This window comes from Canis aureus, chromosome 8 (assembly GCF_053574225.1).
Source record: "Canis aureus isolate CA01 chromosome 8, VMU_Caureus_v.1.0, whole genome shotgun sequence".
NCBI lineage: Eukaryota > Metazoa > Chordata > Mammalia > Carnivora > Canidae > Canis > Canis aureus.
The window spans coordinates 35,216,619-35,242,525 of record NC_135618.1 but is presented as its reverse complement, the minus strand read 5'-3'; the positions used below and the strand labels follow the sequence as shown (position 1 = coordinate 35,242,525).

Here is a 25,907-nt window from a genome sequence, read left to right as displayed (position 1 = left end):
CGGGCACGCCTCCCCTCCCCCTCCCCCCGCCAGCTCACGCTCTGCGCAAGCGCGCCACGGCTCGTCGGCCCCTCGCGCTCCCTCTCGTACAGCCTTCTGGGAAGTGTAGTCTTGGGGGGGCGCTGTTGCCTACCGAGCTTGCAGCCAGAGCCCCTCCAAAATGCACAACTGCGGGGGGCGAAGAGACCGAAGGCCCGGGACCCCCTCTCTTAACCCTTGTGCACCCACTCTCTGTGCTACCAGCCCGCTCCCGCAAGCTCCCTGCACCCCCAGCCCCAGCCCTCTCTCTGCCCGAGAGCCCTTCTGAGCCGTGCCTCCGCCAGCTGGCTGGCGCCCCTTCCCGGGCTGGCGGTCAAGAAGCGACTTCGCTCCCCCGTAGATCGAATAGGGTAGGTGCAGGGAGGTGGGCGCTGTGAATCAGAAGGGCAAGGGGAGGGAGTCTGTTGGATGTGCTGAAGGACACAAGGGTTGGAGTGGGGGAGGGTCCTCGGCTCCCGTGTTGTGCCTCCTCTGTGGGCCACCCACGGTGCCCTGATGCAGTCTAGAGGGCTGGGGTGGCGTTGTCTGGGTTTGGGAGGACCTAGATGAGCTGATCAGGATCACCTGTCAGGATGACAGAAGGCTGTCTCCGAGCCAGAGCCGGCCCCGAGGCTGCTGGTCTTTGCAGCATCTCTGCTGATCCTTCTCTCCTCCTGAGAACTGCGATCGATACCCTGTACCGCCTCTTCCCAAACCCTGGCTGGACCCTGACTCCATCCATCACTTTGGCTTCCTTTTTCTAATGAATATTTTCTCTGTTGGAAGGGCTGCTACCAGAGCCTAGGCATAGGGAGATTTCTCATCAGATCTGTCATTTTCCTTACTAAGGCCTGGAAAATACCTTAATCATCCTCTTTCTTCTTTTCAGCTGATAACATTTCTTCCCACCCTCCCACAACCAAGAGACAAAGCCTGTCCCCCCATCACATCAGAAAAGAGATACTAGTCCTCTTTTCCCTCTTCAACCCTCACAGCTCACCCCAGATTCATTCCTTCAGCTAAAGGAAACCAAATTGGAGGCAAGTAAGTCAAGGTCTGTGACTTCAAGAACTCAGACTTTCTTTTCACTTTCACCCAGGGAATGTTTAAGTACTAGGAAGATAATCTCTGAGGGCAGAGATTCTTAACCCGAGAGCCACAGATTGGGGGAGGGGGGTGTCCAGGAACTTGTTGAAATTGAATTTAACATTGTGTCCAAATGTGTTTTTTCTAGGGAATGTAAGGGTAGCCTGTAAGAAGGGCAAGGGATATAGAGGTGCAAGTTTGTTCAGAAAGAACCTTCATAGTTAAAAGGGCAAGGCATATGGCCCTCACCTCCTGACAGGAAGTTTAGAAGAGCAAATGGAAATAGCACTGTGGAAGCCACTGTCTCTTGCCTTTTGAGTTTGCTCAAATTTTCTAATGAGTCTACTTGCCTTGAACTAACTGGTGCCACCAAAAGAGGAAAAACTCAGACTCTACTGCTTGGGATGCAGAGTGGAGAGGAGTAGAATAATGTTTTGGTAGAAATGCTGACATTTGTCCAAGAACCTAAAGCAATGGTAGGAAGAGAAAAAAAAAAATCCCTGGAAGGGTTCTAGTCTTGGCTCCTTTATGGCAAATGCTTTGAAGCACTGTTTATTCAAATGTGTAATAACAAGCACCAGAAAACAACATGCAACATTCTCCCTCCCACCCCGATCCTCAATCCCAGAAGTAGGAGACCTATGATCATAATACTGGAGGGAACGCAAATTCAGAAAGGGTCCTTGGCGGGCACCCTGGCAGGGTCAGCATTTAGTAGGGCAGAGGGCATGTTCCCTGCCTGTTGGCCTCCTGTAATCTGGAGAAACCAGACTCAGTCCCCTACTCCAGGCCCCACCAGGCAATGCATTGGTGCCAGCCCTGACTGGAGGGGACATGAGTCCTATGAGAACAGCTCTGCCCTCAGCAGTTGGCCTAGCCCAGACATCTGGAGGTAATGAGGTGAAGTAGCCTTTCCTCTTTGGGTGGTCACGGAAAATGAGGCCATAGCCTAAATCAAGGCCCTTCTGGATGAGAACAAGCCGGCCTCTTGAGGAGGAGAAAGAACCTTCTCTGCTCTAGGAAGAGTTCTGGGCTAGGAGTCCTTGGCAGGAGTGCATACCCACCCCACCCCCCTTCCCCTAGCTCAAGGGCCAGTTGCTAACTTCAGCCCCCAAATCAGAACACTTTATCCATCACATTTCAAATAAATTATAAATACATATACAGAATCCAAACGAAGTTCCAGTAGAAGCTGCTCACAGACCCTCACAGGGGCCAGCTTAAGAAAAATGGTCACCTCTTTGTTCTCTGTGTCTCTGGAGCTGTAGGCAATACTGTTCCCCCCTCTTTCTTGAGTAACCATGGGGACAGCTCAGGACAGAGAGAGGTTCAGACTTAGAAACACTCTCAACCCCATCCCCTCTCTTCCCTCCTCAAATCCCTTCCCCCAAAATCTAAAAACAAAACAAAAAACTAATTCTTTCACTGAAGGGTTCTAGAGCATTTGAGGACGTAAATCTCACACTCCCCCTGTCCAGTGGGGAAACTCTGACCCAAAGAAGAAATGATTGGCCCAAAGTCAAAGACTCTGTCCTCTGGGGACCCTGGTAATCTGCACTGTGAATGGTGTTTAGGGAGGTGAGAAGGTTGGAGGGGTTGTCTCCGTCCTGAGGAGAAATTGGCACAGGGCACATTCACCTTTGGGATGATAAATCGGTTAATTGGCACTGGATTGGGAAATGGCTGGATTCTTCATCCTTCTTCATCCTTCCCTGAGCAGCCCGATGGCCAGGGCAGACTGAAGTGCTTCGAGTTGGGGAGGAGCTGGATGGCCTTTTCCCAGTCAGCATTGACTCTTAGGCCCTGGGGTTCAGAGAGGGACTGAAGGAGGTGTCAGAAAGAGGAGACACATCAAAGACAAATATGGAACTGGGTCCCAAAGTGAAGAAGCACCAATAGCATTGGCCTGCCCTGGACTGGGGTTGGGGTGGAGAGGGTTAGAGCCTGGGAGGGACAGAGGGCAAACCGAGAGGCCACATTCTTTCGTGAAGGTGAGACAAAGAAGTATGAAAGAGAGGCCAAAGAAGGAATTGTGGTTTGGGGGAAATGAGGAAGAAATGGGCCCATCCATCCATGTCCTGGGGCTCTGGGGCAACTTAGCCTCGTGATGGTCCTTTGGGCCCTTCCAAAGCCCTCTCTGGACCCACAGGAATGAAAGGAAGGCCTGGACAGACATGGAAAAGGATCTTGAATGCCTCAGACCCAAGAGGCTGGGGAAGGGAGATGGACGGAGCGGCTGGAGGAAGGGAGGGCTGAGATGGAGATGCTCCTAGACCCCTCATCTTGTGTCCGATATGGGAGACTAAGCCCAAGAAGGAGGACAGGGAGGAAGGTCAGGAGCTTCTAGTGTTGGTAGAAAGTGCCAGAGCCTGGAGGGGTGGGAGGATTGAGGGAATAGAAGAAACTGCTTCCCCAGACAGTTTCCTGGCTTCAGTTTCTTGAAGTTGCAAGCCAGTTGCAATATATCTGCTCCCCACTGAGTCCAGGCCTCATCAGGACCCTCTACAGAGCTGTTTTCTAGGCTAGTTGGCCTCTTGGGTTCCCACATGATAGGCTCTGTGGGTGAGCAGGGGCCAGAGGAAAAAGTAGGAGAGCTCCAACTGACAGGAGATCAGGGCAGAAACAAGGCTTAGATGACAGCCATTGAAGAGGGGCCACCAAACCACTGGTGGGCTCTTCATGCAAGAGACCAGGAAGAAGGCTGCCGGCCAATCCCCTCCCCCCCTGACTTTTATTGAAGCCGACAGGTTGATAGAAGTGGCTGCTAGGAACCGGTCTCAGGACTCTGGTCTCCTGCCCCAAACTCTCCTGCAGTAGAGGCTCGTTCTCAGAGGCTGTAAAGGTACAAGTAAGATCCCAAGTAAGATGCTGAGGTCCAGGCAGTGGACAAGGAGCACTGAGCTCCTACCACCAGAGGCTTCAGTAAAAGGAGGGATAGGAAGCCACTGGGTGGGCTGCCCTGGGTTTCTGACAGCTGATGCCCATCCATCCACGATGACGTCTCAAAGCTCAAAGCCCAGAATGATGGGGGAAGGGGAGTTGGAGAAGGAAGAGGGAGGTCTTGGAAGCTGGAGGTTGTTGAAGAGGTGCTGTCCTGTTCAGGAGTAGCCAGATGGGGGGCTGCTTACTGCTTCTCCACCGCTCCCTGCTCAGCTGCGCTCTCCTGGCTAGGGCCCTGGCCCTGGTCCTGGCCCTGGCCCTGCCCATGCCATGGGGTCTCCTTGAACACAAACCAACAGTTCCCGGCCCACAGAAAGAAGTTGATAAAGCCGAAGAGCTGCAAAGACATCAAAGAAGTTTGTGAGAATGGTAAAGAAAGCATTGTGGGAACAGGGAGTTGTTCGTGTGGTGGGTGGGAGAAGAGCATAGAGGGCTAGGGAGACTGGACTTCAGGGGACGGGATGTAGAGGCCGGGTTCAATGCCAGTGCCCACTAGGGGTTCTCTGGTAAAAGTCTGTAACTGTCCACAGCATGCACCTGAGCTGTAGCTTGATCACTAGGAGAATCTGGCCCCTGGAGTGAAGCATCATGCAAAACAGAGCACGGAGCAAGGGCTCTAGTGGCGCTATCCACAGCACTGTTTTGAGGGCCTTTTCCAAGGGTGGGTGGGACCAGAGCTGTCCAAGGTGCTCCTTTCCTAGGGCCAGGGACCCAGGCAGGGCCATATTCAAATATTTATTCAAAAATACTTAAAAGCCTATCAGCAGGATGTATTCGGGTGGGAGTGTGCTGATGTCTGCAGTTAACTTCAAAATGCATTAAAAATAAGATGGTTTGATGGATGAAGAGAGGCAGATAGGTATGTGATAAAGCGAGTCTAGTAAAATGTTAATGGTACAGTTTGGGCGACGAGTGTGTGGGTGTTCATTGTAAAATTCTTTCAACTTTACTGTGTGTGTGAAAATTTTTACAATAAGCTCTTGGGGACTAAAATCTATCAGCAGGGTTCTAGCAAGGTCTAGAAGGCTCCCTGGTGTGCCAGCAATGAAACTCTTCAGTTGCTGGACCTTGGGGAGTTCCAGGTCATTTTCAGGGCAGGGCTAAGGTGAGGGCACATTTGAAAAGCTCGAGGGCTCAGCTATTTACCAACTGATATGGAAAAATTTCCACAATCTTAACAACTGGGGTGGCCAAACATGTGCGTACCAGCTGGACCCACCTCTGCCCAGAGCCTCTTTCCAGTCTGGAGGCCCGAGTGACAATGAACCCCTTCTCACTCCGGGTCTGCTCCCAGTCTTGAGCCCAGCCACACTCTGTGCTCCCCTTCACATCTTGCACGCGCACAGAGACACACACACACACATATTGTAAAGAGGCAGGAGGAGTGGGAGGCAGTCGCAGAGAGCATGCCTGGACATGGGGAGAAGGGAAATGGGAAGACACTACAGGAGGAAAGAACAGGAGGCTACGTGGCTCTTAGGTTCCCCACCCCCCAAAGCAAAATGTCTTCTCAGGGTCAACCAGGGACCAGCAGCCACTCTTAGGTGCAGGGGTCACCAGCTCCAGTTGCAGGGAATACCAGTGGAGAGATGGCCTGTCTGTTCCCCTCAGAACCTGCCACCGGGCGAGGCCCAGGTACCTGAGATAGCACTGCCTCCCCGACGCCCCTTCAGCGGTCACAGGTCTCACCACAGAGATGTTGGCCAGGCCCATGGAGGGCGTGGCGCCGGCACTGCACACTGCTTCCTCCCCGTGGCACACAGACATGGCTGCAGTCAGGCTGGATGGCCGCGTGGCCCCCTTGATGTCTGTCAAGCCCTTGCCCCAGGCAGCTGCAGCTACCAGCCAGAAGAAGGTGAAGGAGACAGTCACACAGAAGTCCTAGGAGGAGCAGAGGGACAGGAAACACACTCAGAAAGGCCCCCCTCTCGTTGTCTACTTTTTTTCCTCTGGTCATAAGGTCATAATGCACTGGGATCTTGGGGTCCGGGACAGCTACCCCTTGCTATCCTACCCAACACCTGGAGCCTCAAAGAGCCCAGATCATCTTAAGGAATCTCTTCACTGCCACCAAAGGAACCCTGCCACCCAGGGCTACCCCTGCCCAGGCCCTCAGAACGAAGTCAGACAACAGTCTATCAAAACAGCTGCTAGGGATCCCTGGGTGGCGCAGCGGTTTGGCGCCTGCCTTTGGCCCAGGGCGCGATCCTGGAGACCCGGGATCGAGTCCCACATCGGGTTCCCGGTGCCTGGAGCCTGCTTCTCCCTCTGCCTATGTCTCTGCCTCTCTCTCTCTCTGTGTGACTATCATAAATAAATAAAAGACTAAAAAAAAAAAAAAAAACAGCTGCTAGTCACTGTCACCCCCAAACCTAGGTGGCCTAAACTCCCCACCCTCGCCTTCAAGCCTTTCCTCTGATCATCATTGCTCAGCTACAACTGAAGGCAGTGTGAAAGCAGACTGCAGGAGACAAATGGGGTTCTCTAAGGCACCCCTTCCACCTTGCATGCCTGGGATAGGAAGGTGGTAGAAGGGGAACAACATTAATGATAGCTAACGCTTATTGAAGCTAACCCTACACCAGATATTTTATATGCAGCTTCACTCACCTCCCCCAAACACTATGAGATAGGTATTATCTTATCCCCATTTTATATTGAGGAAACTGAGGTCTGGAGAGGAGAAGTGACTTGTCCAAGAGCACAGTTAGTAAAGACTGTCCTGGAATTTGAACCCAGGCAGTGTGACTCCAGAGCCTACTTCTTGATGCTATTATGCTTTCTGTGAGCACAGCAAATGATGGGAGGTTGGGAGAGGCGGCGTCCTCGGAGCCGTGGGAGCCACAGAACCCAAAGGGTATGAAGGGCAAAGAGCTGGTGGGAGACTCAGGAGGTTCCACATATGGATGTCCTCTCCCCTCCATGTGGCCTCAGTCCCAGAACGCATATCTCCTTAGTTTCCCCGCCCATCCCTTCTGGCCTGTGCCCACTCACCACCAGTGGGAAGCGCCTGTTCTCTGTGTAGAGGTTGTGAAAGCGCAGGTACAGGACCAGCGCAGCCATGGTGTAGAAGAAGGAAAAGATGCCCAGGGTCACAAAGAACTCAGCAGGAGCAGAGAAATCCCCCATCAGGTGCATGATCTTGGAGGTGGAGTCATCATCGCAGAGGGGCATCTCATACTGGACCCGGTTCAACCTGCAGGTGGCAGGGGATGCCATCCTGAGCTCGGGGCAGTCCTCTCCCAGTGGAGGCAGGGGACTGTCCCTGCTGTGGGAGTAGTCCTGTGCTACTTCCCACCCCGGGACTCTTACAGAGCCAAGGAAAGGGGTGTGGGGGGAGGGTCGTTCCTGGAGGCAACCTTGTAGTCAAGACAGGAACATTCCCAGGGACGCCTGGGTGGCTCAGTGGTTGAGCAGCTGCCTTCAGCTCAGGGCGTGACCCCGGGGTCCTGGGATTGAGTCCCGCATCGGGCTCCCCACAGAGAGCCTGCTTCTCCCTCTGCCTGTGTCTCTGCCTCTCTCTGTGTCTCTTACGAATAAATAAAAAAATCTTAAAAAAAAAAAAAAAAGACAGGAACATCCCTGGAATTCTGGTCCAACTCTACCTCCCATTCAGCCACTACCCAACAGTCATCCACCTTGCCCAGATATGGTGACTGTTAAACCACCAGGGAGATCAGCTTCATTTTGCCCCTGGGAAAGCACAGGTCCACGGTGGCCAGGTTAAGGTTGGACTTGCCCATTCTCAGGCCTTATTTAGTGAACGCCCCCCACCCCCACCCCATGAGACTATATGGTACAAAATCAGGACAAAGAAAAAAAATCACTCTGTTATAAACAAAAGATAGTTAACCTAACTTAGCTGTTGGTACTAAAACTTTCTGAGAAAATGAGCCCTGTCCCCGATTCTCCTCTGAACAGTTGGGATTCCCCTCCCTAGGCTCAAGCTCCCTAACCTTCAAGGCAGGAAGAAGGTTGCTGGAGGTCAAGAAAGACCTGAACAACTAGCCCCGACTCCTGGAAACCTCCATCCCAAACTGCAAGGGTTCTTCCTGTAGGAACTATGTCACCTGCTAATGGTCATCTGTGGACTGGAACATTATTATAACAATGATCTATTTGAGTTTCCTTGATGTTTCCGTATGGCTAGTGTGTCTGAAATTCTGTGTGTGTGTGTGTGTGTGTGTGTGTGTGTGTGTCTGAGATTGTTAACGGGCAGGGAGGACCCAAGTCTTATAGTTCTATCTGAACCTGGAGTGGCACTCAGCAAAAAAGTCTTTAGGTTTCTGGAGGAGGAAGAGACCAAGCAGGTCCTGCCAAACCAGCGAGAGAGGCTGTGTGGGGTCGGAATCAGTTCCTGCTCACCTGAAGGGATAGCCGAACAAAACAATGATGGAGCTCACATCTTTGGCTTCGTTGTTGCAGCGAACTGTTGCTCCTGTCTCCCCGCTGTAGGAGCCGCAGGACCCGAAGGCGAAAATAGCAAAGAGCTGAGGGAGAGGGAAGCCACTTTGAGAGTCGGAAGCCCTCAACCAGCCAAGGTATATCCCATCAAAACCACCTTCTGACTCTCCGCAGGTGCAGTTATGGGGGTGGGGGAGGATTCCCTTTAATCAAGTCCCTCCTGGGCAGGGACTCGTGGCTTCCATTGGCCTTCCAGGCTCCAGATGCCGTGTTCACTGCACCTAAGTGCTGGACCAAATAGCCAAATGAATGAGGTTGACTTGGAAGGGAGATGTAGAGAGAGGAAATGGATACTTTCCACGTCTCCCCGGTGGATGTGACAGTGGAGCACAGGTAGTCTCCTTAAGAGGATGACCAACACAAAGCAAGTTAGACTTTTGGAAATATCTAGCATAAAGCTGGACTTGAACTTTCTCCCCAAGGGAGAGCCACCCTAGAAATAGGTTCCTCTGTGCCAGCTGAGATCAGGCGTGTGTTGGAATTCCTAATATTTCTCCTTTGAAGCTGTCGTTGAATCTTGTCATTACCTTGTTGCTACCTTCCAGTGGCTTCTTTCCTCACTGGAGGTATAGCTACAAGGGACACCTGTCGCCAAGCCTTCGGAGGGGCCAGGCAGGGAGCTGCCGTCCCATGGTCTGGCAGCCCAACCCCTCTTCCCCCAAACATACTTTTCTCGCAGCAGCAGGGCTGGCTGCGTCTATGCTGACAGTCCTGGCTCAGGCCCAGAGAAAAGTACCTTCCACTTGCCTTATCGGCCTCCACTCTTTCTCCAGTGGTGTTGCCCTTTGTAATCTGCGGGTGCTGCCATCACTCAGTGTTAAGAACCCGAGGCATTTCAGATCACTTGAATTGTTTTCCTCTCCACCTTTCATCACATCTGACTAAACCTCCTGTCTTGAGTGAGATGAAATTTCCCCAACCTATGGTTTTCAGATTTCTTTCTGGGGAAACACACTGGTTAGAAAAGGAGGTGAGAAGCTGGAATCTCTGATCCTCCCACGTCATCTGCTCAGGCCCCATTTCCTGTGCACTTACCTCGTCCAGGCTTGCACATGATGTAATCATTCTTAATAAGCACAGAGCTTATTCTGTTAATGACCGTTTTCTGTATGTTTTTCCGTGTCTTGGTGTCTTGGACATTAAGCACCTAGAAGACAGCTCATCTACATCCCAGCCTTGCACCCAGAGTTTAGAGTAGAGTTGTGTGCACAGGATTTTGCTAATGCTTGACAGTGTTACAGAGGGAAAAGAGACCTGGGTTAGGAGTTTGGAAATGTGGGTTCTAGTCCGGGTCCAGTCACTCATTAGCTGGATGAGCTCAAGTAAGTCACTCCACTTTGAGTCTCAGTTTTCTTGTCTGTAAAATGAGGGCTTTGGAGCAGGCAATCCAGAGGCCTTTCTCTCACTGGAAGAGAGTAATGCTATCAGAGTGCTCTTGGCTGGGCTTGCCAGCAGCTGTGCTCTGCCCCTGGGTGGTGTCTGGTGCCACTGCCCTGCCTTGCATCGCCTGGCCTGGCAGCTCTTGTCCACGCTGGAGCTGCTCACCCCTCTCTAAAGGTCATAATGAGCACCTCTCTGTCTCCATGAGGTTTAGTTCAGACAAATGAGAATTGTCTTCATTTTTAAAAACATTCAGAAAAGGAGAGAGTATAGCTCTTTCCAATGCCTGAATAACCTCATCTGGCTTCGTTTACAGAGGCTGAGATAGAGACCTGTTTGCTCATGTTGACAGAGCTGAAGAGAAGTTGCCCAAAGCTTCTGCATCATTACCTTTTATATACTCCAAGCCTCCTCACTGGCATAACAATGGTGCTCCTCTAGCTCTTTTGTCATAGGAATTCTGGAATTTATGTCAGCTTCTTACAAGTTTCTTTATTCCTCTTAGCCTCTGGCGCTGAGAACTGGACACACAATTAGAGTGTCACATTCTAGGAAGGGCAGCACAGTTGGACATATTTTTATCCGTTGGCAGTTAGCGCTATAGAGGTCCCCTAAGAAAATAGGTATTTCTAACTTGGGGCAATGAGTGGTCAATTGTGGAGCTTTCTCCTCACCAGCACTTCCTTGACAGGCACATCTACAGAAGGATGACACTGAGCATCTACTGTGTACCAGGCACTGTTTTAAGCACTATCATTTAGTAGTGAACAAAAGAGAAAAATCTCTGTCTTCATGGAACTCGTAATTTAGAGCTGGACTATCCACCATGGTAGCCACTAGCCAAGTGCGGCTATTTACACTCAAGTTCATTAAAATTAAATAAAATTAAAAATTCAGCTGTTGAGTCACAATAGCCACATTTCAATAGCTACATGTGACTAGCAGGTACCATATTGGACAACACAGGTTATAGAACTTTACCATCATTGTCCAAAGTTCTGCTAATGTCTAGATGGTAACCTAGAAGTTCTGAAAATCCTAAACCCTGCTCTATGATTCCTCAAAGAGTGAAATATACCACAAATAGCTGGAGTACTAACTGTTTCCTCTTCTATTTTGATTCTTTGAAAGTCAGGAATCCAGAAACACCTTACATAATTCTTTATCAATCAGAATACATAATTAAATCTGAATATCAGGCAGTCATGTGATGCCAGATAACATAAAGTTTGCTGTGTAAGTGGACAAAGGGAAAAATCTGAGGGGAACCTCACAGGTTCACAGGACATCAGAGCAAAAAAAGATCTCAGAGATCGTTACGCCCAGTGGTCTCACTTCACAGAGGTGGAAACTAAAGTCCCAAAAGATCAAGTAACTCTCCCAAGGTCACATTTAGTGATTGTGAGAGCTAGCCTTAGAATTCACATCTCCTCATTCCCTGTCCAGTGCTTTCTACTTCATTCATTCATCAACAAACAGTTATGAACCATCTGCTATGTGCCAAGTGCTGGTGACACAAAGATGAATGAATAAGACCCAGTACCTTCTCTTGACAGTTTATGTCAAGGAGAAAAAAAAGTGTAATGTTCAAATAAACAAACTAAAATTCTGCATCACAAAGTTATTAAGGCCAAAAGAGAGCGAGAGCGAGAGCGAGCAACAGAGACAGAAAGAGAGGGAGAGGGAGAGGGGGAGAGAGAGAGAGAGAGAGAGAGAGAGAGAGAGAGATCTTTCCTATGTTCAGTGAAGATTATAAGGAGGCAGGGAGGAGCTCTGCACCTGGGATGCAGGTGGCAGAGAAAGACACCCTGACCCAGCCTCCTCCACCTTTTGGAACCAGAATGTGCCAGGTGACTGAGGCACAGAGAGGAGCAGGATAGAACTGAAACCATCCATATCACTGAACACAAGGGCCTGAGTTCAGCAAACTGCTCAAAAAGAGCAGTAGCCAAGGAGTCACTGAGAGGGGAGAGGTGGGGAGGGAATCTCTAAGTCTCTAATGCCAACCAGCCTTCTTCCTCTTGGAACTGTATTGCTGGGGACAGTGATGGTCATACACTGCACTCCTGCTCGTCTCTGTATCTCTGATACAGGTGACAGGTGGCCAGAATCACCTTGCCAGTTTGGTGCTGACTTGCTGGATGGTGATGATCCTTTGAGAACCCCAGTTAGTGCAGGGCACAAGGAAGATGAGTTCTCCCCCTACTCTTACCTCTACAGTCATCTCAGTGGTTTTATGGACTCTGGTGGTATTCTTTCGCATTCCCCTACACCAGCTGAAATAGCTTATTTTCTTTATAGAGATCCTGGAGCCAAGTAAGTGGCTTTGGCACCTCAAAGGTGAATTATTGATTAGGGATACACCCAGTTAATGATAATATGACTTACTATGGAAACAGTGACTGAGTAATCCAGGATTCCTTGATGCCTTACCCTCAAAATGAGGATCTGGTGGTGACATTTGAGTAATCTAATCAAAGGACAAATCTAGCTGACAGTCTGTATAAAGAGGAAATTTAGGGGAAAGGGGAGGTCTATAAACAAAAGGAAGGGGAGCCAACACTTACTGAATATCTCCTGGATTTCTTGGATTGAATGCTTGGATGCTTTATAGAAGTCACCTCCTATAATAGATCTCCCCTCATTTACAGATAAGAAACCACGGCCCACAAAGATTTTACTTACCCCAGGTACCCTAGATTCCATGACTAGAAAGCAGAGGAGACTTAATGTAAACCAAAGCCCATTGACCTCACAATCTGCCTTTTTCTTTTTTTAAGAAACCAATTCTTTAATAATTGGTCTATACCCATGTCATTTCGCTAGCTTTGTGAAGATTTAGTGAGACATCAGAATTGGAAATGAGGTGTGGCTTGGCGGTTTAGCGCCGCCTTCAGCCCAGGGTGTGATCCTGGAGACCAGGAATCGAGTCCCACGTCGGGCTCCCTGCATGGAGCCTTCTTCTCCCTCTGCCTGTGTCTCTGCCTCTCTCTGTGTTTCTCATGAATAAATAAATAAAATCTTAAAAAAAAAAGACACTCTAAGCCACACTCCTAATGAATAAAAGACTAACACTGCTTTCTTCTTTTTTTTTTTTTTAATTTATGTATGATAGTCACACAGAGAGAGAGAGAGAGAGAGAGAGAGAGGGAGGCAGAGACGCAGGCTCCATGCACCGGGAGCCTGACGTGGGATTCGATCCTGGGCCTCCAGGATCGCGCCCTGGGCCAAAGGCAGGCGCCAAACCGCTGCGCCACCCAGGGATCCCCCCACTGCTTTCTTCTTACCAGGGTATCAGCAAACTGCTTTTGGAGAACAATAAAAACACAAGTTTTCAAGCATCATTATGATAAATGCAAGATTTGTGTTTTCTCTTTTTCCTTTTCCAGTCCAGGAACATTGGATCCCCCAAGCAGGAGATGAGTGAAAATCCAAAAGGATATTTTACTGTCATTTCTGGTGCTGGTTCCTGTGTACTTTCACATTAGCTCATCCTGGAGAGACTCAGGGCAAGTGAAACTCAAGCTCTGCTAGCACGGCAGCAAAAGCAAATCATGTCTCCCTTTGACGCTGTCCTTCGAATGAAGGCTGAGTTCAGAGTCTAGCCTGGGCCCCTGGATTTAGCACTGAGAGAAAGGCATCACCCCCTCTCTGAGAAGGTGAGGATCATAAAAGTCAAATGGGTCTTGACGTAGGCATCAGTGCTGGCCCTGGGAGGAGACTGGATCATTTTCCTAGGCATTGCTTTGCTCAGCCTTTACAGAAATGTGGGTATTGGGGTGGGGGGCATTCAGAAAAGGATAGAAGGACTGAAGAGGGAAGCTTTTCGGAATCCCCCCCCCCCCACCAACGAAGATTCTATGGTCTAATAATGATCCTCATTGTTTCCCTCACCCCTTGACAGTCTTTGTCAAATTCCCCTTAGATCCATTTGTCTAGTTTAATGATAAAATTGTACTCTTATATTTCAGGTTCTGCTCCTCATAATGGCTCCCTTGTTCTGGATGGCAGTCACATGGAGCCTTAACATCATTCTTATATGGCCACCACTGGTACTGAGACCTTAATATCATTCTTATATGGCCACCACTCTAGTCCTGAAGGGAAGTGGGGGTGGGAGTATAAAAGAGCTCAGTCAGCAGTCCATCCAACTGCTCTTGAGGCAGTGAGGAGAATGGAAAGTCCCCACTAGGTCCCAGAGTTTCCACTTGGGAGCGCCTTGCCTGGCCTGTAGCCCCAGTCAAGGTCTCAGATATCTGGAGATAACCCTACATGCACTATTGCCACTGAATTCCAGATCTGATGATTCCCATCCAAAGGATGATTCAGGAATTGGTGACACAGCGCTAACTCCTATCTCCAGTGAGTTAAAAGCCCTTTAGAACTCCATCCTCTTCCGTATTAACGGTAACTTATTGCCTAGCTGAATTCTGTGCTGAAAGCACATAAATTAATTAAGTGAAAGCACAAATGGTGTGTGGATTGTCTAACTTAAATCTCTTCTGTTATAGTGCACTAAATGCTTCCAACAAGTTGTCATGATTTGAAAGACTGACCTGTCCACATTCCTGACTTACACTCAGGACGCCTTGGGCACTGGTAAGGACAGAGAACATACCTATATCTCCAAGTACCAGTCAGGCAAGGAGATGGTATTTCCCCTGGACCATTACAGAGGTAAACTGAGGCCACAGGCAAGTGATTTCTTCAAGGTCACAGGGTGAGTCTAATGGAGGGCAATATTCTAGCATACCAACCCGTTTAGAACAGAAGGGGACCCTAGGGATGGTGTGACTAACAGTTAACTAACGTGAGAAACTGAGGTCCAGGGAAGTGACTTGCCCAAGGTCACATAGCTGGAAAAGGCAGGTAGGTCCAGGTCTGAAACCCAGAGCTCCATCTTCCCAACTCAATGTTTTACCTTATTTTACAAGCACATTTGGACACAGTGTGATGTTTATTGTCTTCATATTTTTTATTTAATCCTAGACCCATAGACTTCATTCATTCATCCATTCATTCATTCATTCCCCCTTTCACTCAGTCACTTGAATCCAGATTATTCTGGTGACCTGGACAGGACAACTCCCAGCCAGGACCCTGTCCCCCGGAGCCCATTTTCAAGATCAGCCAGGTCCTAGTGGGTTTGGGGGCAGGATGGTTTCCATCGCCCGCCTCCTTCCCTCCTCTGCCCTCCGTGGCTTTCCTCGTCCTCCTTGTCCTCCTCCCCCCTCTGCCACCGAGGAGTGGTATGTGCAGGATCAGAGTTCTGGAAAGGTTACACCCGGGTCCTGTCGCCCGGGTGAAATGTGAGCGCCCTGGGCAAGGGCTCCTTGCACATAGAAGGACCGAATCCCGGGCTCCGCGGGCCCCGCTCGCACCCCCCTGCCCCCGGCGCTGGAGGAGCAGCCCCGGCCCGCCCCTCCCCCGCCCACCTGTCGCCGCCCCCCGCTCCGGCCACATTGCTTCGGGCCGGCGTCACGGCCCAAGCTCCCGAAATAGCCCGCGGCCGGAGCCGACTCACCCACTGGAGAACTTTGATGAAGCCCAGCGGCTCCTCCAGCCGCTGCCAGCGCAGCCCCACCAGCAGGCGGTCCACCTGCGGAGACGGGCGGCGCTCAGGGAGGGTCCCGCCGACTCCCCGGGGAGGGGGCGACAGCCGGGGCGGGGAGTACCTGCTGGCGCGGCGACTTGTCCGCCGCGCGACTCGAGCCCTCGGTCGCAGACATGCCGGCGCGGCGGGGGCGGCGGGGGCGGCGGGGGCGGCGGGGCGAGCGGGGACCGGCGGGGCTCGGCGGGGCTCGGCGGGCGGCGGGGGCGGCGGGGGCGGCGGGGGCGGCCGACGCGGGGACCGCGCGCTGCCGCTCCGGCTGCACCGAGCCGCCGGGGCCGATTCAAACTTCTGTCAAACTGGCGAGCGCACTTGGCCGCCGAGTCACGTGGCGAGCGCCCGCGCACCCTCCTCCCGCCCCCGGGCTCCGGGCCCGCTCGCGGGGCGCCTTAAAGGGACCCGTGGCCTCCGCGGGCGCCTGGGCGGCGACGGGCTCGGCTTCGGGGCGGGGAGCCGCGGGAGCCGCGGTCCCCAGGCGCACCCGCAGCCGGGCCGGGCCGAGGCCGGCGCTGGGCCGCACGCACGGTCCCCAGCCCATCCCGCCCCGTGTGCCTTCGGCGCCGCGGTGCTCAGAATCCACAGGACTTGCATAAAGCATGATCCGTGTCGAAATAAGGTTCTAGACCCCACTTGAGTTAACAAACTGCTTGCTCCCAAGAATCTCCGGGGGCCACTACAGAGGGGAAGGGCAATACCAGGGAAGTCGCTCACTTTTTATTCCGTCTAGCTGGGCGTCCGCTTAATCTTTCAACAACAAAAGGCGTTCGTATGTTAGTGGCTGACAAGTTATTAACCTTTGCAAAGTATAAACTCATTCTCCCTTAAAATACGCAGCACTACTTAAATGAGAGCGAAAGAGTCTTTGAGGAATAGGGGGCTCGCAGAGTATTTGCATTGAGAAGTTGGCAGTTGCGTTCTGATCGGCCTTACATCGGTCCCTAGTTTTCAAAGCAGTGTTTGGCAGGAGGCCCGAGGGAGCAGTTATGAATGTGACACGTTCGGCCTCCTGGATTGTAAGTGTAAGTAGTGGAAGGTTAAGGGATTTGTCCAAGGTCACCGAGTGAGCCAGGGGGCTGCGGCCAGGAGGTGACACCCGCCTGTGCCTCTGTAGAACCGGCTCGCGGTATGTATCCCTCCCACCCCGTCACAAAGTCATTACTGGAGGGCTTTAGAATGACTACTTTTTAAACAAACATTTAGCTGTTTTTTTTTTTTTTTTAAGATTTTATTTATTTGAGACAGAGAGAGAGAGGCGGGGACAAAGGCAGAGAGAGAAGCAGGCTCCACGCAGGGAGCCCGACGTGGGACTCGACCCCGAGTCTCCGGGATCACGCCCTGCGCTGAAGGCGGCGCTAAACCGCGGAGCCACCCGGCTGCCCTTTAGCTGTTATTAATACAATTCATACCCGCATTGGGTACAGTGACTTACCAAAGTTCGGGTAGGAGGGAATGGCTGCACTTGAAGGAAACTTCTCCAACATATTTCCATGCAAATCTAGATGAAATAAGAAACAAGAGAGTCCCAATTTTTAAAAGGATTTTATTTATTCCTGAGAGACACAAAAAGAGGCAGAGACATAGGCAGAGGGAGAAGCAGGCTTCCTATGGGGAGTCTGATATGGGACTCGGTCCCAGGACCCGGGGATCACGCTCTCAGGGGCAGAGGCTCAACCACTGAGCCACCCAGGCTTCCCCCAATCCAATTCTTAATAAACTGTTCTACAGTTTTAGGTTCCTTAACCATAGAATAGGAATAATAATGTCTGCCCTACTTACCCCAAAGGGGCGTCAAGAGGATTAAGTGCTGTGATGTGTGTAAATGCCCACACTACACAAATATGAAATACTTATTACCAATGTTTACAACGATATGCATACAGAATATAACACAACCATAAGATTCAGAATAATACAGCAAGAATCCCACATCTACCAAGTAGTCTTACTACTTGCTGGGGGGTTGACTATAAAAGGGCAAGAGGGAGCTTCTTGGAAAGATGGAAATCTGTATCTCAATCGTGGTGATGGTTACATGGTTTCATATATTTATCAAAACTCAAAGTTGAAATATTCACATCTTATGACCTAGCCTGCTCACTTTTAGGTATAGAGTGATGTTTATCAAACTGCTGTTAGAGAACCATTATTAGGAACCATTAAAGCAATTTAGCGTGTCTCCTCTATGGGGCATTTACCCTGAAACTAATTATGGTTAATCTTCGGGCTCCCTTACTTGCAAAACCTTCTTTCAAGGCCAGGTTACTAGTTCTGTATTCATAATTTTGTGTTCTTTTTTCTACAGGAGGGCCCCAAATTTTATAAATTTTAGGCAAATTTAGACAAAACCTAGATTGGCTCTGGATGGCCAGATTTTTTTTTAATGAAATGGAATAGAAAATAATGAGAATGTTTTATGAAATGTTTGTTTCAATTCATACAATGGGCGATGACTTAAAAATTTGTCTTTTACCAGGGATTGTGTCTAAGGGGAAAAAGAAGAAAGTTGGAAATTCAGGGCTATGTGGCGACGTATAGATGTATGTATATATTCAATGCAACACTTTGTAAAAGTAAATATTTGGAAAGAACCTAAATGTCCATAGATGTGAGAATAATTCAGTGGTTTATATATATGCTGTGGAATTCTATATAATTAAAATGAAGGGACTAAAGGCACATATATCAGGCTACATGACTCTAATAAACCCACTGTTAAGTATTAAAAAAAAAAACCCCAGGGATCCCTGGGTGGCGCAGCGGTTTGGCGCCTGCCTTTGGCCCAGGGCGCGATCTGGAGACCCGGGATCAAATCCCACATCAGGCTCCCCGTGCATGGAGCCTGCTTCGTCCTCTGCCTGTGTCTCTGCCTCTCTCTCTCTCTCTCTCTCTGTGACTATCATAAATAAATAAATAAATAAAAATTAAAAAAAACCCCACAAGTTAAAGCCCAATATTTAAGTTAAGTTAAAAATCATGTGAGAGGGGATCCCTGGGTGGCTCAGAGGTTTGGCACCTGCCTTTGCCCCAGGGTGCGATCCTGGAGACGCAGGATCGAGTCCCGCATCAGGCTTCCTGTGTGGAGCCTGCTTCTCCCTCTGCCTGTGTCTCTGCCTCTCTCTCTCTATGTCTATCATGAATAAATAAATAAATCTTTAAAAAAAATCATGTGAGAAACAATAGAATAAGTCTGGTGAATTTTGATGTCTTGTTCATAGTTACAGTCATTCTACAGTACAAGTTTTAAAATACTTTAGTATAGAGCTAATAAAAAAATTCAGGATGGGACAGTGGTTACTTCTGGGGAGGAAAGAGAGGGGAGGGAACGGTATCAGGGTACACACAGGGCTTCGTTTTTATATACAATTTTTATTTTGTTAAAGAATGGATTTGAGGCAAGCAAGGAACTGTTAAAATTTAGTAAGACTACTTGGTAGAGTTATTTTTTATATAAGGTATGGGATTTAAGTTAGGGTTATTGTTATTATTATTTTTAGCATGTAGATATCCAATTTTTCTAACACCAGTTTTTGAAAATATTATTCTTTGTCCATTTAATTGCTTTTGCACTTTTGTAAAAAAAATCAATTGGCCATATTTGTGCGAGTCTATTTGTGGACTTTCTATTCCATCTATGTGTCTGTACCTTTGCCAATACCAATACCACATTGACTCAGATACTGTAGTTTTCTAGTAAATCTTAAAATAGGCTAAAATGAGTCCTCCAACTTTGGTCTTTTTCAAAATTGTTTTAGTTATCTAGTTCCTTTGACTTTCAAAATAAATTTTAGAATCAGCTTGTCTATATCTACAAAAAATTCTGCTGGGATAGTGATTAAAATTGCATTAAATCTATAGACCAATTTAGACAAAATTGACATCATTACTATGTTGCATTTTCCAATCCATGAACACTGAATGCCTCTCCATTTATTTAAGTCTTCTTTGATTTCTGTATCAGCATTTGCAGTTTTAGGCATACAGCACTCATGTACATGTTTGGTAGATTTATATTGGATTACTTAATTTTTTTGGAGCCACTCGTTTCCATTTGACAATTGCTAGAAACTGATGTTTTTCTATTGATCCATTATCCCATGACCTTTCAAGGCTCTTATTTTAGTTCTACGAGTTTTTTTGTAGATTCTTTTGGGTTTTCTGTATAGACAATTATGTTGTTTGCAAATTGGGACAAGTTTTCTCTCTTTACAATCGAATGCCTTTTATTTATCTTCCTTGCCTTAGTGCACTTGCTAGGACTTCCATCACAATGTTGAAGTGCATAGTGAGAGTGGACATCCTTGCCTCATTCTTCTTAAGAGAAACTGTTTAGTTTTTCACCATTTAGTATGATGTTAGCTCTAGGTATTTCATAGACTCCTCTTATCAGGTTAAAGATATTCCCCTCTATTCCCAGTTTGCTGACAGTTTTTTATCATGAATGGATGTTGAATTTTGTCAAAAATTTTTTGTATCAATAATGATCATGGACTTTTTTTATTAATATGGTAGATTAAATTGATGTGTTTTTTATAATATTTAAAGATTCATATTATAATTAAATAATATATTATAATAATAATATAAAGTACATAATATTTAAAGATACATATTTCTCCCAGTCCTTGGCTTGTCTATATGTATATATAACTATATTTTTAGAGCAGTTTTAAATACACAGCAAAACTGGGCAGAAAGTATAGAAAATTCCTACTTCGCCTCCCCCTCTCCACACATAACCTCTCCCATCATCAACATCCTGAATCAGTATAGTTTATTTATTTATTTATTTATTTATTTATTTATTTATTTATTTATTTATTGTTTTATTTGTTTTATTGTTTTATTGGAGTTCAATTTGCCAACATATGGTATAACACCCAATGCTCATCTCATCAAGTGCCCCCCTCAGCACCAGTCCCCCTAGTCACCCCATCCCCCTGCTCACCTCCCCTTCCATTACCCCTTGTTCTTTTCCCAGAGTTAGAGTCTCTTATGGTTTGTCACCCTCTCTGATTTTTCCCACTCATTTTCTCTCCTTTCCCCTATAATTCCTTTCACTATTTCTTGTATTCCCTGGATGAGTGAAAATATAATGATTGTCCTTCTCCGATTGACTTACTTCACTCAGCATAATACCCTCCAGTTCCATCTACGTCAAAGCAAATGGTGGGTACTCGTCATTTCTAATGGTTGAGTAATATTCCATTGTACACATAGACCACATCTTCTTTATCCTTTCATCTTTCGATGGACACCGAGGCTCCTTCCACAGTTTGGCTATTGTGGACATTGCTGCTGTGAACATTGGGGTGCAGATATCCCGCCGTTTCACATCTTTGGGGTAAATCCCCAGCAGTGCAATTGCTGGGTATAGTACATTTATTTGTCACAGTCAGTGAGTCAACACTGACACATCATTATCAGCCAAAGACCATAGTTTATATTAGGGTTTACTCTTTATGTTATATATTCTGTGGGTTTTGACAAATGTATACTGACATATATTCACACATATAGTATCATAAAGGATAATTTCACTGCCCTGAAGATCCCTTATGTTTTACCTATTCATCTCTCACTCCCCCAACCCTCTGGCAACCACCAATCTTCTTCTTTTTTTAAGATTTTATTTATTTGAGAGAGAGAGCACAAGCAGGGAGAGTAGCAGAGGGAGAGGGAGAAGCTTCCACTGAGCAGGGAGCACGTTGTGGGGCTCTATCCCAGGACCATGGGATCATGACCTGAGCTGAAGCAGGCCCTTAACCAACTGAGCCACCCAGACCCCCAACCACTAATCTTACTGCTTTCACAGTCTTGCCTTATCCAGAACACCATGTAGTTGGAATCATTCAGTTTGTAGCCTCTTCAGAATGCCTTCTTCACTTAGTAATATACCTTTAAGTTTCCTTTGTGTCTTTTCATGGCTTAATAGCTCATTATTTTTTAGTAATGAATGATATCCCCTTGCATGGATGTACCACAGTTTATGTATCTACTCACCTACTGTGGGACATCTTGTTGCTTCCAAGTTTTAGCAATTATGAATAAAGCTGCTATAAATATCCTTGTGCGGGTTTTTGTATAGACAAATGTTTTCAACTCATTTGAGTAAATACCAAGGAGTGTGATTGCTGTATTGTATGGTAAGAGTATGTTTAATTTTGTAAGAAACTGCCAAACTATATCTGAAAGTGGCTGCACCATTTTGCATTTCCATCAACAATGAATGAGAGCTTGTATTGCTCCACATCCTTGCCAGCATTCGTTGTTGTCAGTGTTTTGGATCTTAGCCATTCTAATAGGTAGTGATATCTCATTGTTTTAATTTGCAATTTCTTAATGAAATATGATGTTGAGCATCTTTTCATATGCTTATTTGCCATCTGTAAATCTTTGGTGAAGTATCTGTTCAGATCCTTTCTCTATTTTAATTGGGTTGTTCATTTTCTTTTTTTTTTTTTATTTCTTCCTTTCTTTTTTCTTTTTTGGTTGTTCATTTTCTTTTTGAGATTTAAAAGAATTCTTTTGTGTACTTTGGGTAACAGTCCTTTATCAGATAGATATGTATTTTGCAAATATTTTCTCCCAGCCTTGGCTTGTCAACTTATTCTATTGACAGTGTCTTTCACCTAGCAGAAGTTTATGATTTTATTTTTGTGGGTTTTTAAAAAGATTTTATTTATTTTTTGGAGAGAGACCACGAGCAAGGAGAGGGATAGAGGGAGAGGGAGAAGCAGACACTCCACTGAGTCTCAATCCCGGAACACTGGGACCATGACCTGAGCCGAAGGCAGATGCTTAATGGACTAAGCCACCCAGGTGCCTCAGATGTTTATAATTTTAATGAAGTCCAACTTTTATTTTTGTTTTTTTAAGATTTTATTTATTTATTCATGAGAGACACACACACACACAGAGGCAGAGACACAGGCAGAGGGAGAAGCAGGCTCCATGCAGGGAGCCCGATGTGGGACTCGAACCCGGGTCTCCAGGATCACACCCTGGGTCAAAGGCAGGCGCTAAACTGCTGAGCCACCCAGGGATCCCTTTTTTTTGTATCTAAAAAGTCATGACTAGGGGTATGTGGGTGGCTCAGTCAGTTAAAAGTCTTGACTCTTGGTTTTGTCTCAGGATGTAATCTCATGGGTTTTGGTATGGAGCTGCATCAGGCTCCGTGCTCAGCAGGGAGTCTTCTTGAAGATTCTCTTCCTATGCTGCACCCCCCACCCCCGCCCCATCTCTCTCCTTCTCAAATAAATAAATAAATAAATAAATAAATAAATAAATAAATCTTTTTTAAAAAAGTCATCACCAAGGGCAGCCCAGGTGGCTCAGCGGTTTACCGCTGCCTTCCGCCCAGGGCGTGATCCTGGAGACCCAGGATCAGGTCCCGCGTCAGGCTCCCTGTGTGGAGCCTGCTTCTCCCTCTGCCTGTGTCTCTGCCTCTCTCTCAATGTGTCTCTCATGAATAAATAAAATCTAAAAAAAAGAAAGTCATCACCAAACCTAAGGTCATTGAGATTTTCATATTATCTTCTAAGAGTTTCATAGCTTTGCATTTTAGATTTAGGTCTATAATCCATTCGAGTTAGTTTTCCTACAGAGTGTGAGGTCTGTGTCTAGATTAATTTTTTTCATGTGGATGTCCAGTTGTTCCAGCACTATCTGTTGAAAAGCCTGTCCTTTCTCCATTGAACTGCCTTTGTTCTTTTGTCAAAGATCAGTTGAATATATTTTTGTGGGTCTATTAACTGCTCATTGAATATTGAGCCATCTTGAATTTGTGGTCATGACATGTTATTCTTCATATTTTTTCTTTATATATTGGCTATATTTTTACATATTATATATATTGCTGAATTCAGTTTTCTTTTTTTTTTTTTTTTTTTTTTAAATTTTAGCCTTTTTTTTTTTTTAAACATTTATTTATTTATTTATGATAGACATAGAGAGAGAGAGAAAGAGAGAGGTAGAGACACAGGAGGAGGGAGAAGCAGGCTCCATGCCGGGAGCCCGATGCGGGACTTGATCCCGGGACTCCAGGATTGTGCCCTGGGCCAAAGGCAGGCGCCAAACCGCTGAGCCACCCAGGGATCCCTGAATTCAGTTTTCTAATATCTGTTGAGGAACTCTGCTTCTATGTTCATGCGGGTTATTGGTTTGTAGTTTTCTTTTTTGGATTGTCTTTATTATCAAGGTAATGATAGCCATCTAAAAGGAGTTGGAAAATGTTCTCATATATTCTGGAGATCTACTGCTTTTTAAAAATCTGGCATCATATTTTAATTAAACCAATTGCATATTCAAAGTAACACCATTCTTCCAGCATTTTTTTAATCCATGAAACTATTACGTAGCAGATATTCATATTTTGAAAATTCTGCCTCTTAGGAGTAGAGCCACCCTACAAAAGGAGATTGACAGGTTGCTGAATCCCTGTCCTAATAGTTTTTTGCTTGTGTGTTTGTTTGTTTTAGATAACCTTAGGAAGCACTAAAAAATTCTTGGATTTTGGGGTGCGCCTGGGTGGCTCAGTCAGTTAAGTATCTGACTTTGGCTCAGGTCATGACCTCGGGGTACTGAGATTGAGCCCCAGGTCAGGCTTCCTGCTCAGCAGGAAGTCTGCTTGCCCCTCTCCCTCTGCCCCTTCCCCCCATGAGGCCACTCTTGCTCTCTTTCGGATGGATAAATAAAATCTTAAACAAAAAAAATTCTTGAGATTTTGGTAAAATTACTTTTACTATCTGGAATCCTAATTCTGTTGGATTGGTATTTATAAACAACTTGTAAAGGCCTAATATCAAAAACCTCTTAATCTTCATCCATGCCTCAGAAGAAAATAGTTTAAGGGAAAATACATATTTGAGAGTAAAAATCAATAGCTATTATTGTAATGAAAAATAGAAGTCATGGTATTATTGTGTAAAACAATTATTTAAAGTTGTTTTTCTTTTTTTTTCCTGGAGCTACTGACACAGAGAGAGCAATTTTACATAAATAAAAGCATAGAAGTGTGAACTATTGAGGGATATTGGTGATCAGCAAATCTTGCCCTGAAAATAGGACATTTGAAGGGGAGTAGTAGAAAATAAAATTGGAAAGGCAGTTAGAGGTAAAGACCTTGCATGATAAACCCTTAGACATCACTGACCACTTATTCTCAGGTTTTGAGCAGAACAGTTAATATAGAAGTGTTAAGGACCAAGCTTCCAAGTCAGCCAGATCTGAGTTCCCTACCTCGTTCTGCCATTTAGTAGCCTATGCTTTTTTTTTTTTTTTCAAGAGATTTGATTTCTCTAAGCTTATCTTCTTATCTACAGAATAGGGTTAATGATAGTACCTACTACAAAGTTATTGTGAAAATTAAATAAGATGATATATGATGAGCTGGTGCCTGGAACTTAGCAAATATCCAATAAATATTAGTGACTACCTAGTTAGAACTGTGCTTCAGGAATATTAATCTGGCAGCTGTGTGCATAAGTGGTATAAGCATATGGCTTTCCTTTTTTTTTTTAAGATTTTATTTATTTGAGAGAGAGAGAATGCACATAAAAGAGCACAAGCAGGGGCAAGAGGGAGAAGCAGGTTCTTAGATGAGCAGGGAGCCCCATGCAGGGCTCTATCTGGGATCACCACCTGAGCTGAAGGCAGCCACACCAACTAAGCCACTTAGAAGACCCCAGGCTTCCTTTTTAAAACAGAACCTGGGCCTTCCAAGGTCTGTGCCAAGAATATTTCAGAAGTTAGAATCTCGGCGTGGAATTTCATGTCTCTAAAGTCAAATTAACAAGAGTTAGAGGCTACCCTGACTGAAGGTCAGAGAAGGAGTCATGATTACTGTTTTCTATATTCCAGTATTCTGGTGTACTGTACTATGTTTAAGCACTCAAATGGAGGTATTCTTGTACCATTTACATTTCTTGTACCATTCTACTACTATTGGTAGTGCAATACCATTATTTTGGACACTGGTCACCAGCTTCATTTACTCTTCTTAGGTCTCTGCAAACCCTCCTTCCTCTCTTACCCCACCCCCTCCTCATCACTGTCACCACAAGCATCCCCCCAACCCCTTTTAACCACCAGTTCCAGCAACTTCCCACCTCTTCCAAACTCCTTCATCCTCTACTACACTCTCACAGCAAAAATGCTGAGCAAGGAATAGGGAGGAGGAGGCTGCGAAGTAGGAAGTCTCCCCATAGGAGATGGGGAAGATCAGACCCAGTTCAGATCATGTCTCTTAGACTAATGGGGAGAAATCATTTTCAATCAGAGACAGTAGTCCTGAAAACTCCATGAGGAGCTAGACATCAGGAAAGCCTCAAAGCTCTTCCAAATCAGCTATATTAGAGATGATGATGGATGGATGTGGCAGGGAATAGGGGAGCAATGAAGTTGCAGAGAG

The 25,907-nt window shown here is 46.7% G+C and overlaps 1 protein-coding gene and 1 long non-coding RNA gene across 3 annotated transcripts; one reads left to right on the top strand and one right to left on the bottom strand.

Moving 5' to 3' along the window:
• The first annotated feature begins 38 nt into the window (after positions 1-38).
• Positions 39-14,847, top strand: LOC144318632 (uncharacterized). 2 transcript variants are annotated; one of them, XR_013384685.1, is made up of 5 exons: positions 39-389; positions 908-4,413; positions 8,500-8,585; positions 13,278-13,547; positions 13,860-14,847. It is a non-coding gene; the product is annotated as an uncharacterized LOC144318632 (long non-coding RNA). The 2 variants fall into 2 exon arrangements; XR_013384684.1 differs by having other exon boundaries at positions 45-393; positions 4,362-4,413.
• Positions 1,627-15,641, bottom strand: SYPL2 (synaptophysin like 2). Its single transcript, XM_077905758.1, has 6 exons — positions 15,564-15,641; positions 15,413-15,487; positions 8,410-8,534; positions 7,039-7,240; positions 5,734-5,925; positions 1,627-4,381 (listed from the first exon to the last, which is right to left on the bottom strand). The coding sequence occupies exons 1-6, from the start codon at positions 15,615-15,617 to the stop codon at positions 4,229-4,231; spliced, it is 801 nt and encodes a 266-aa protein (XP_077761884.1). The 5' UTR covers positions 15,618-15,641; the 3' UTR covers positions 1,627-4,228.
• Positions 15,642-25,907: the final 10,266 nt, after the last annotated feature.

Coding starts and splice junctions, on each gene's coding strand:
- SYPL2 (XM_077905758.1), bottom strand. CDS start 15,617: ATGTCTGCGACCGAGGGCTCGAGTCGCGCGGCGGACAAGTCGCCGCGC. Junction 15,488..15,563: donor ACAAGTCGCCGCGCCAGCAG/GTACTCCCCGCC, acceptor CCGTCTCCGCAG/GTGGACCGCCTGCTGGTGGG. Junction 4,382..5,733: donor GCCTGGCCAACATCTCTGTG/GTGAGACCTGTG, acceptor ATGTCTTTGCAG/CTCTTCGGCTTTATCAACTT.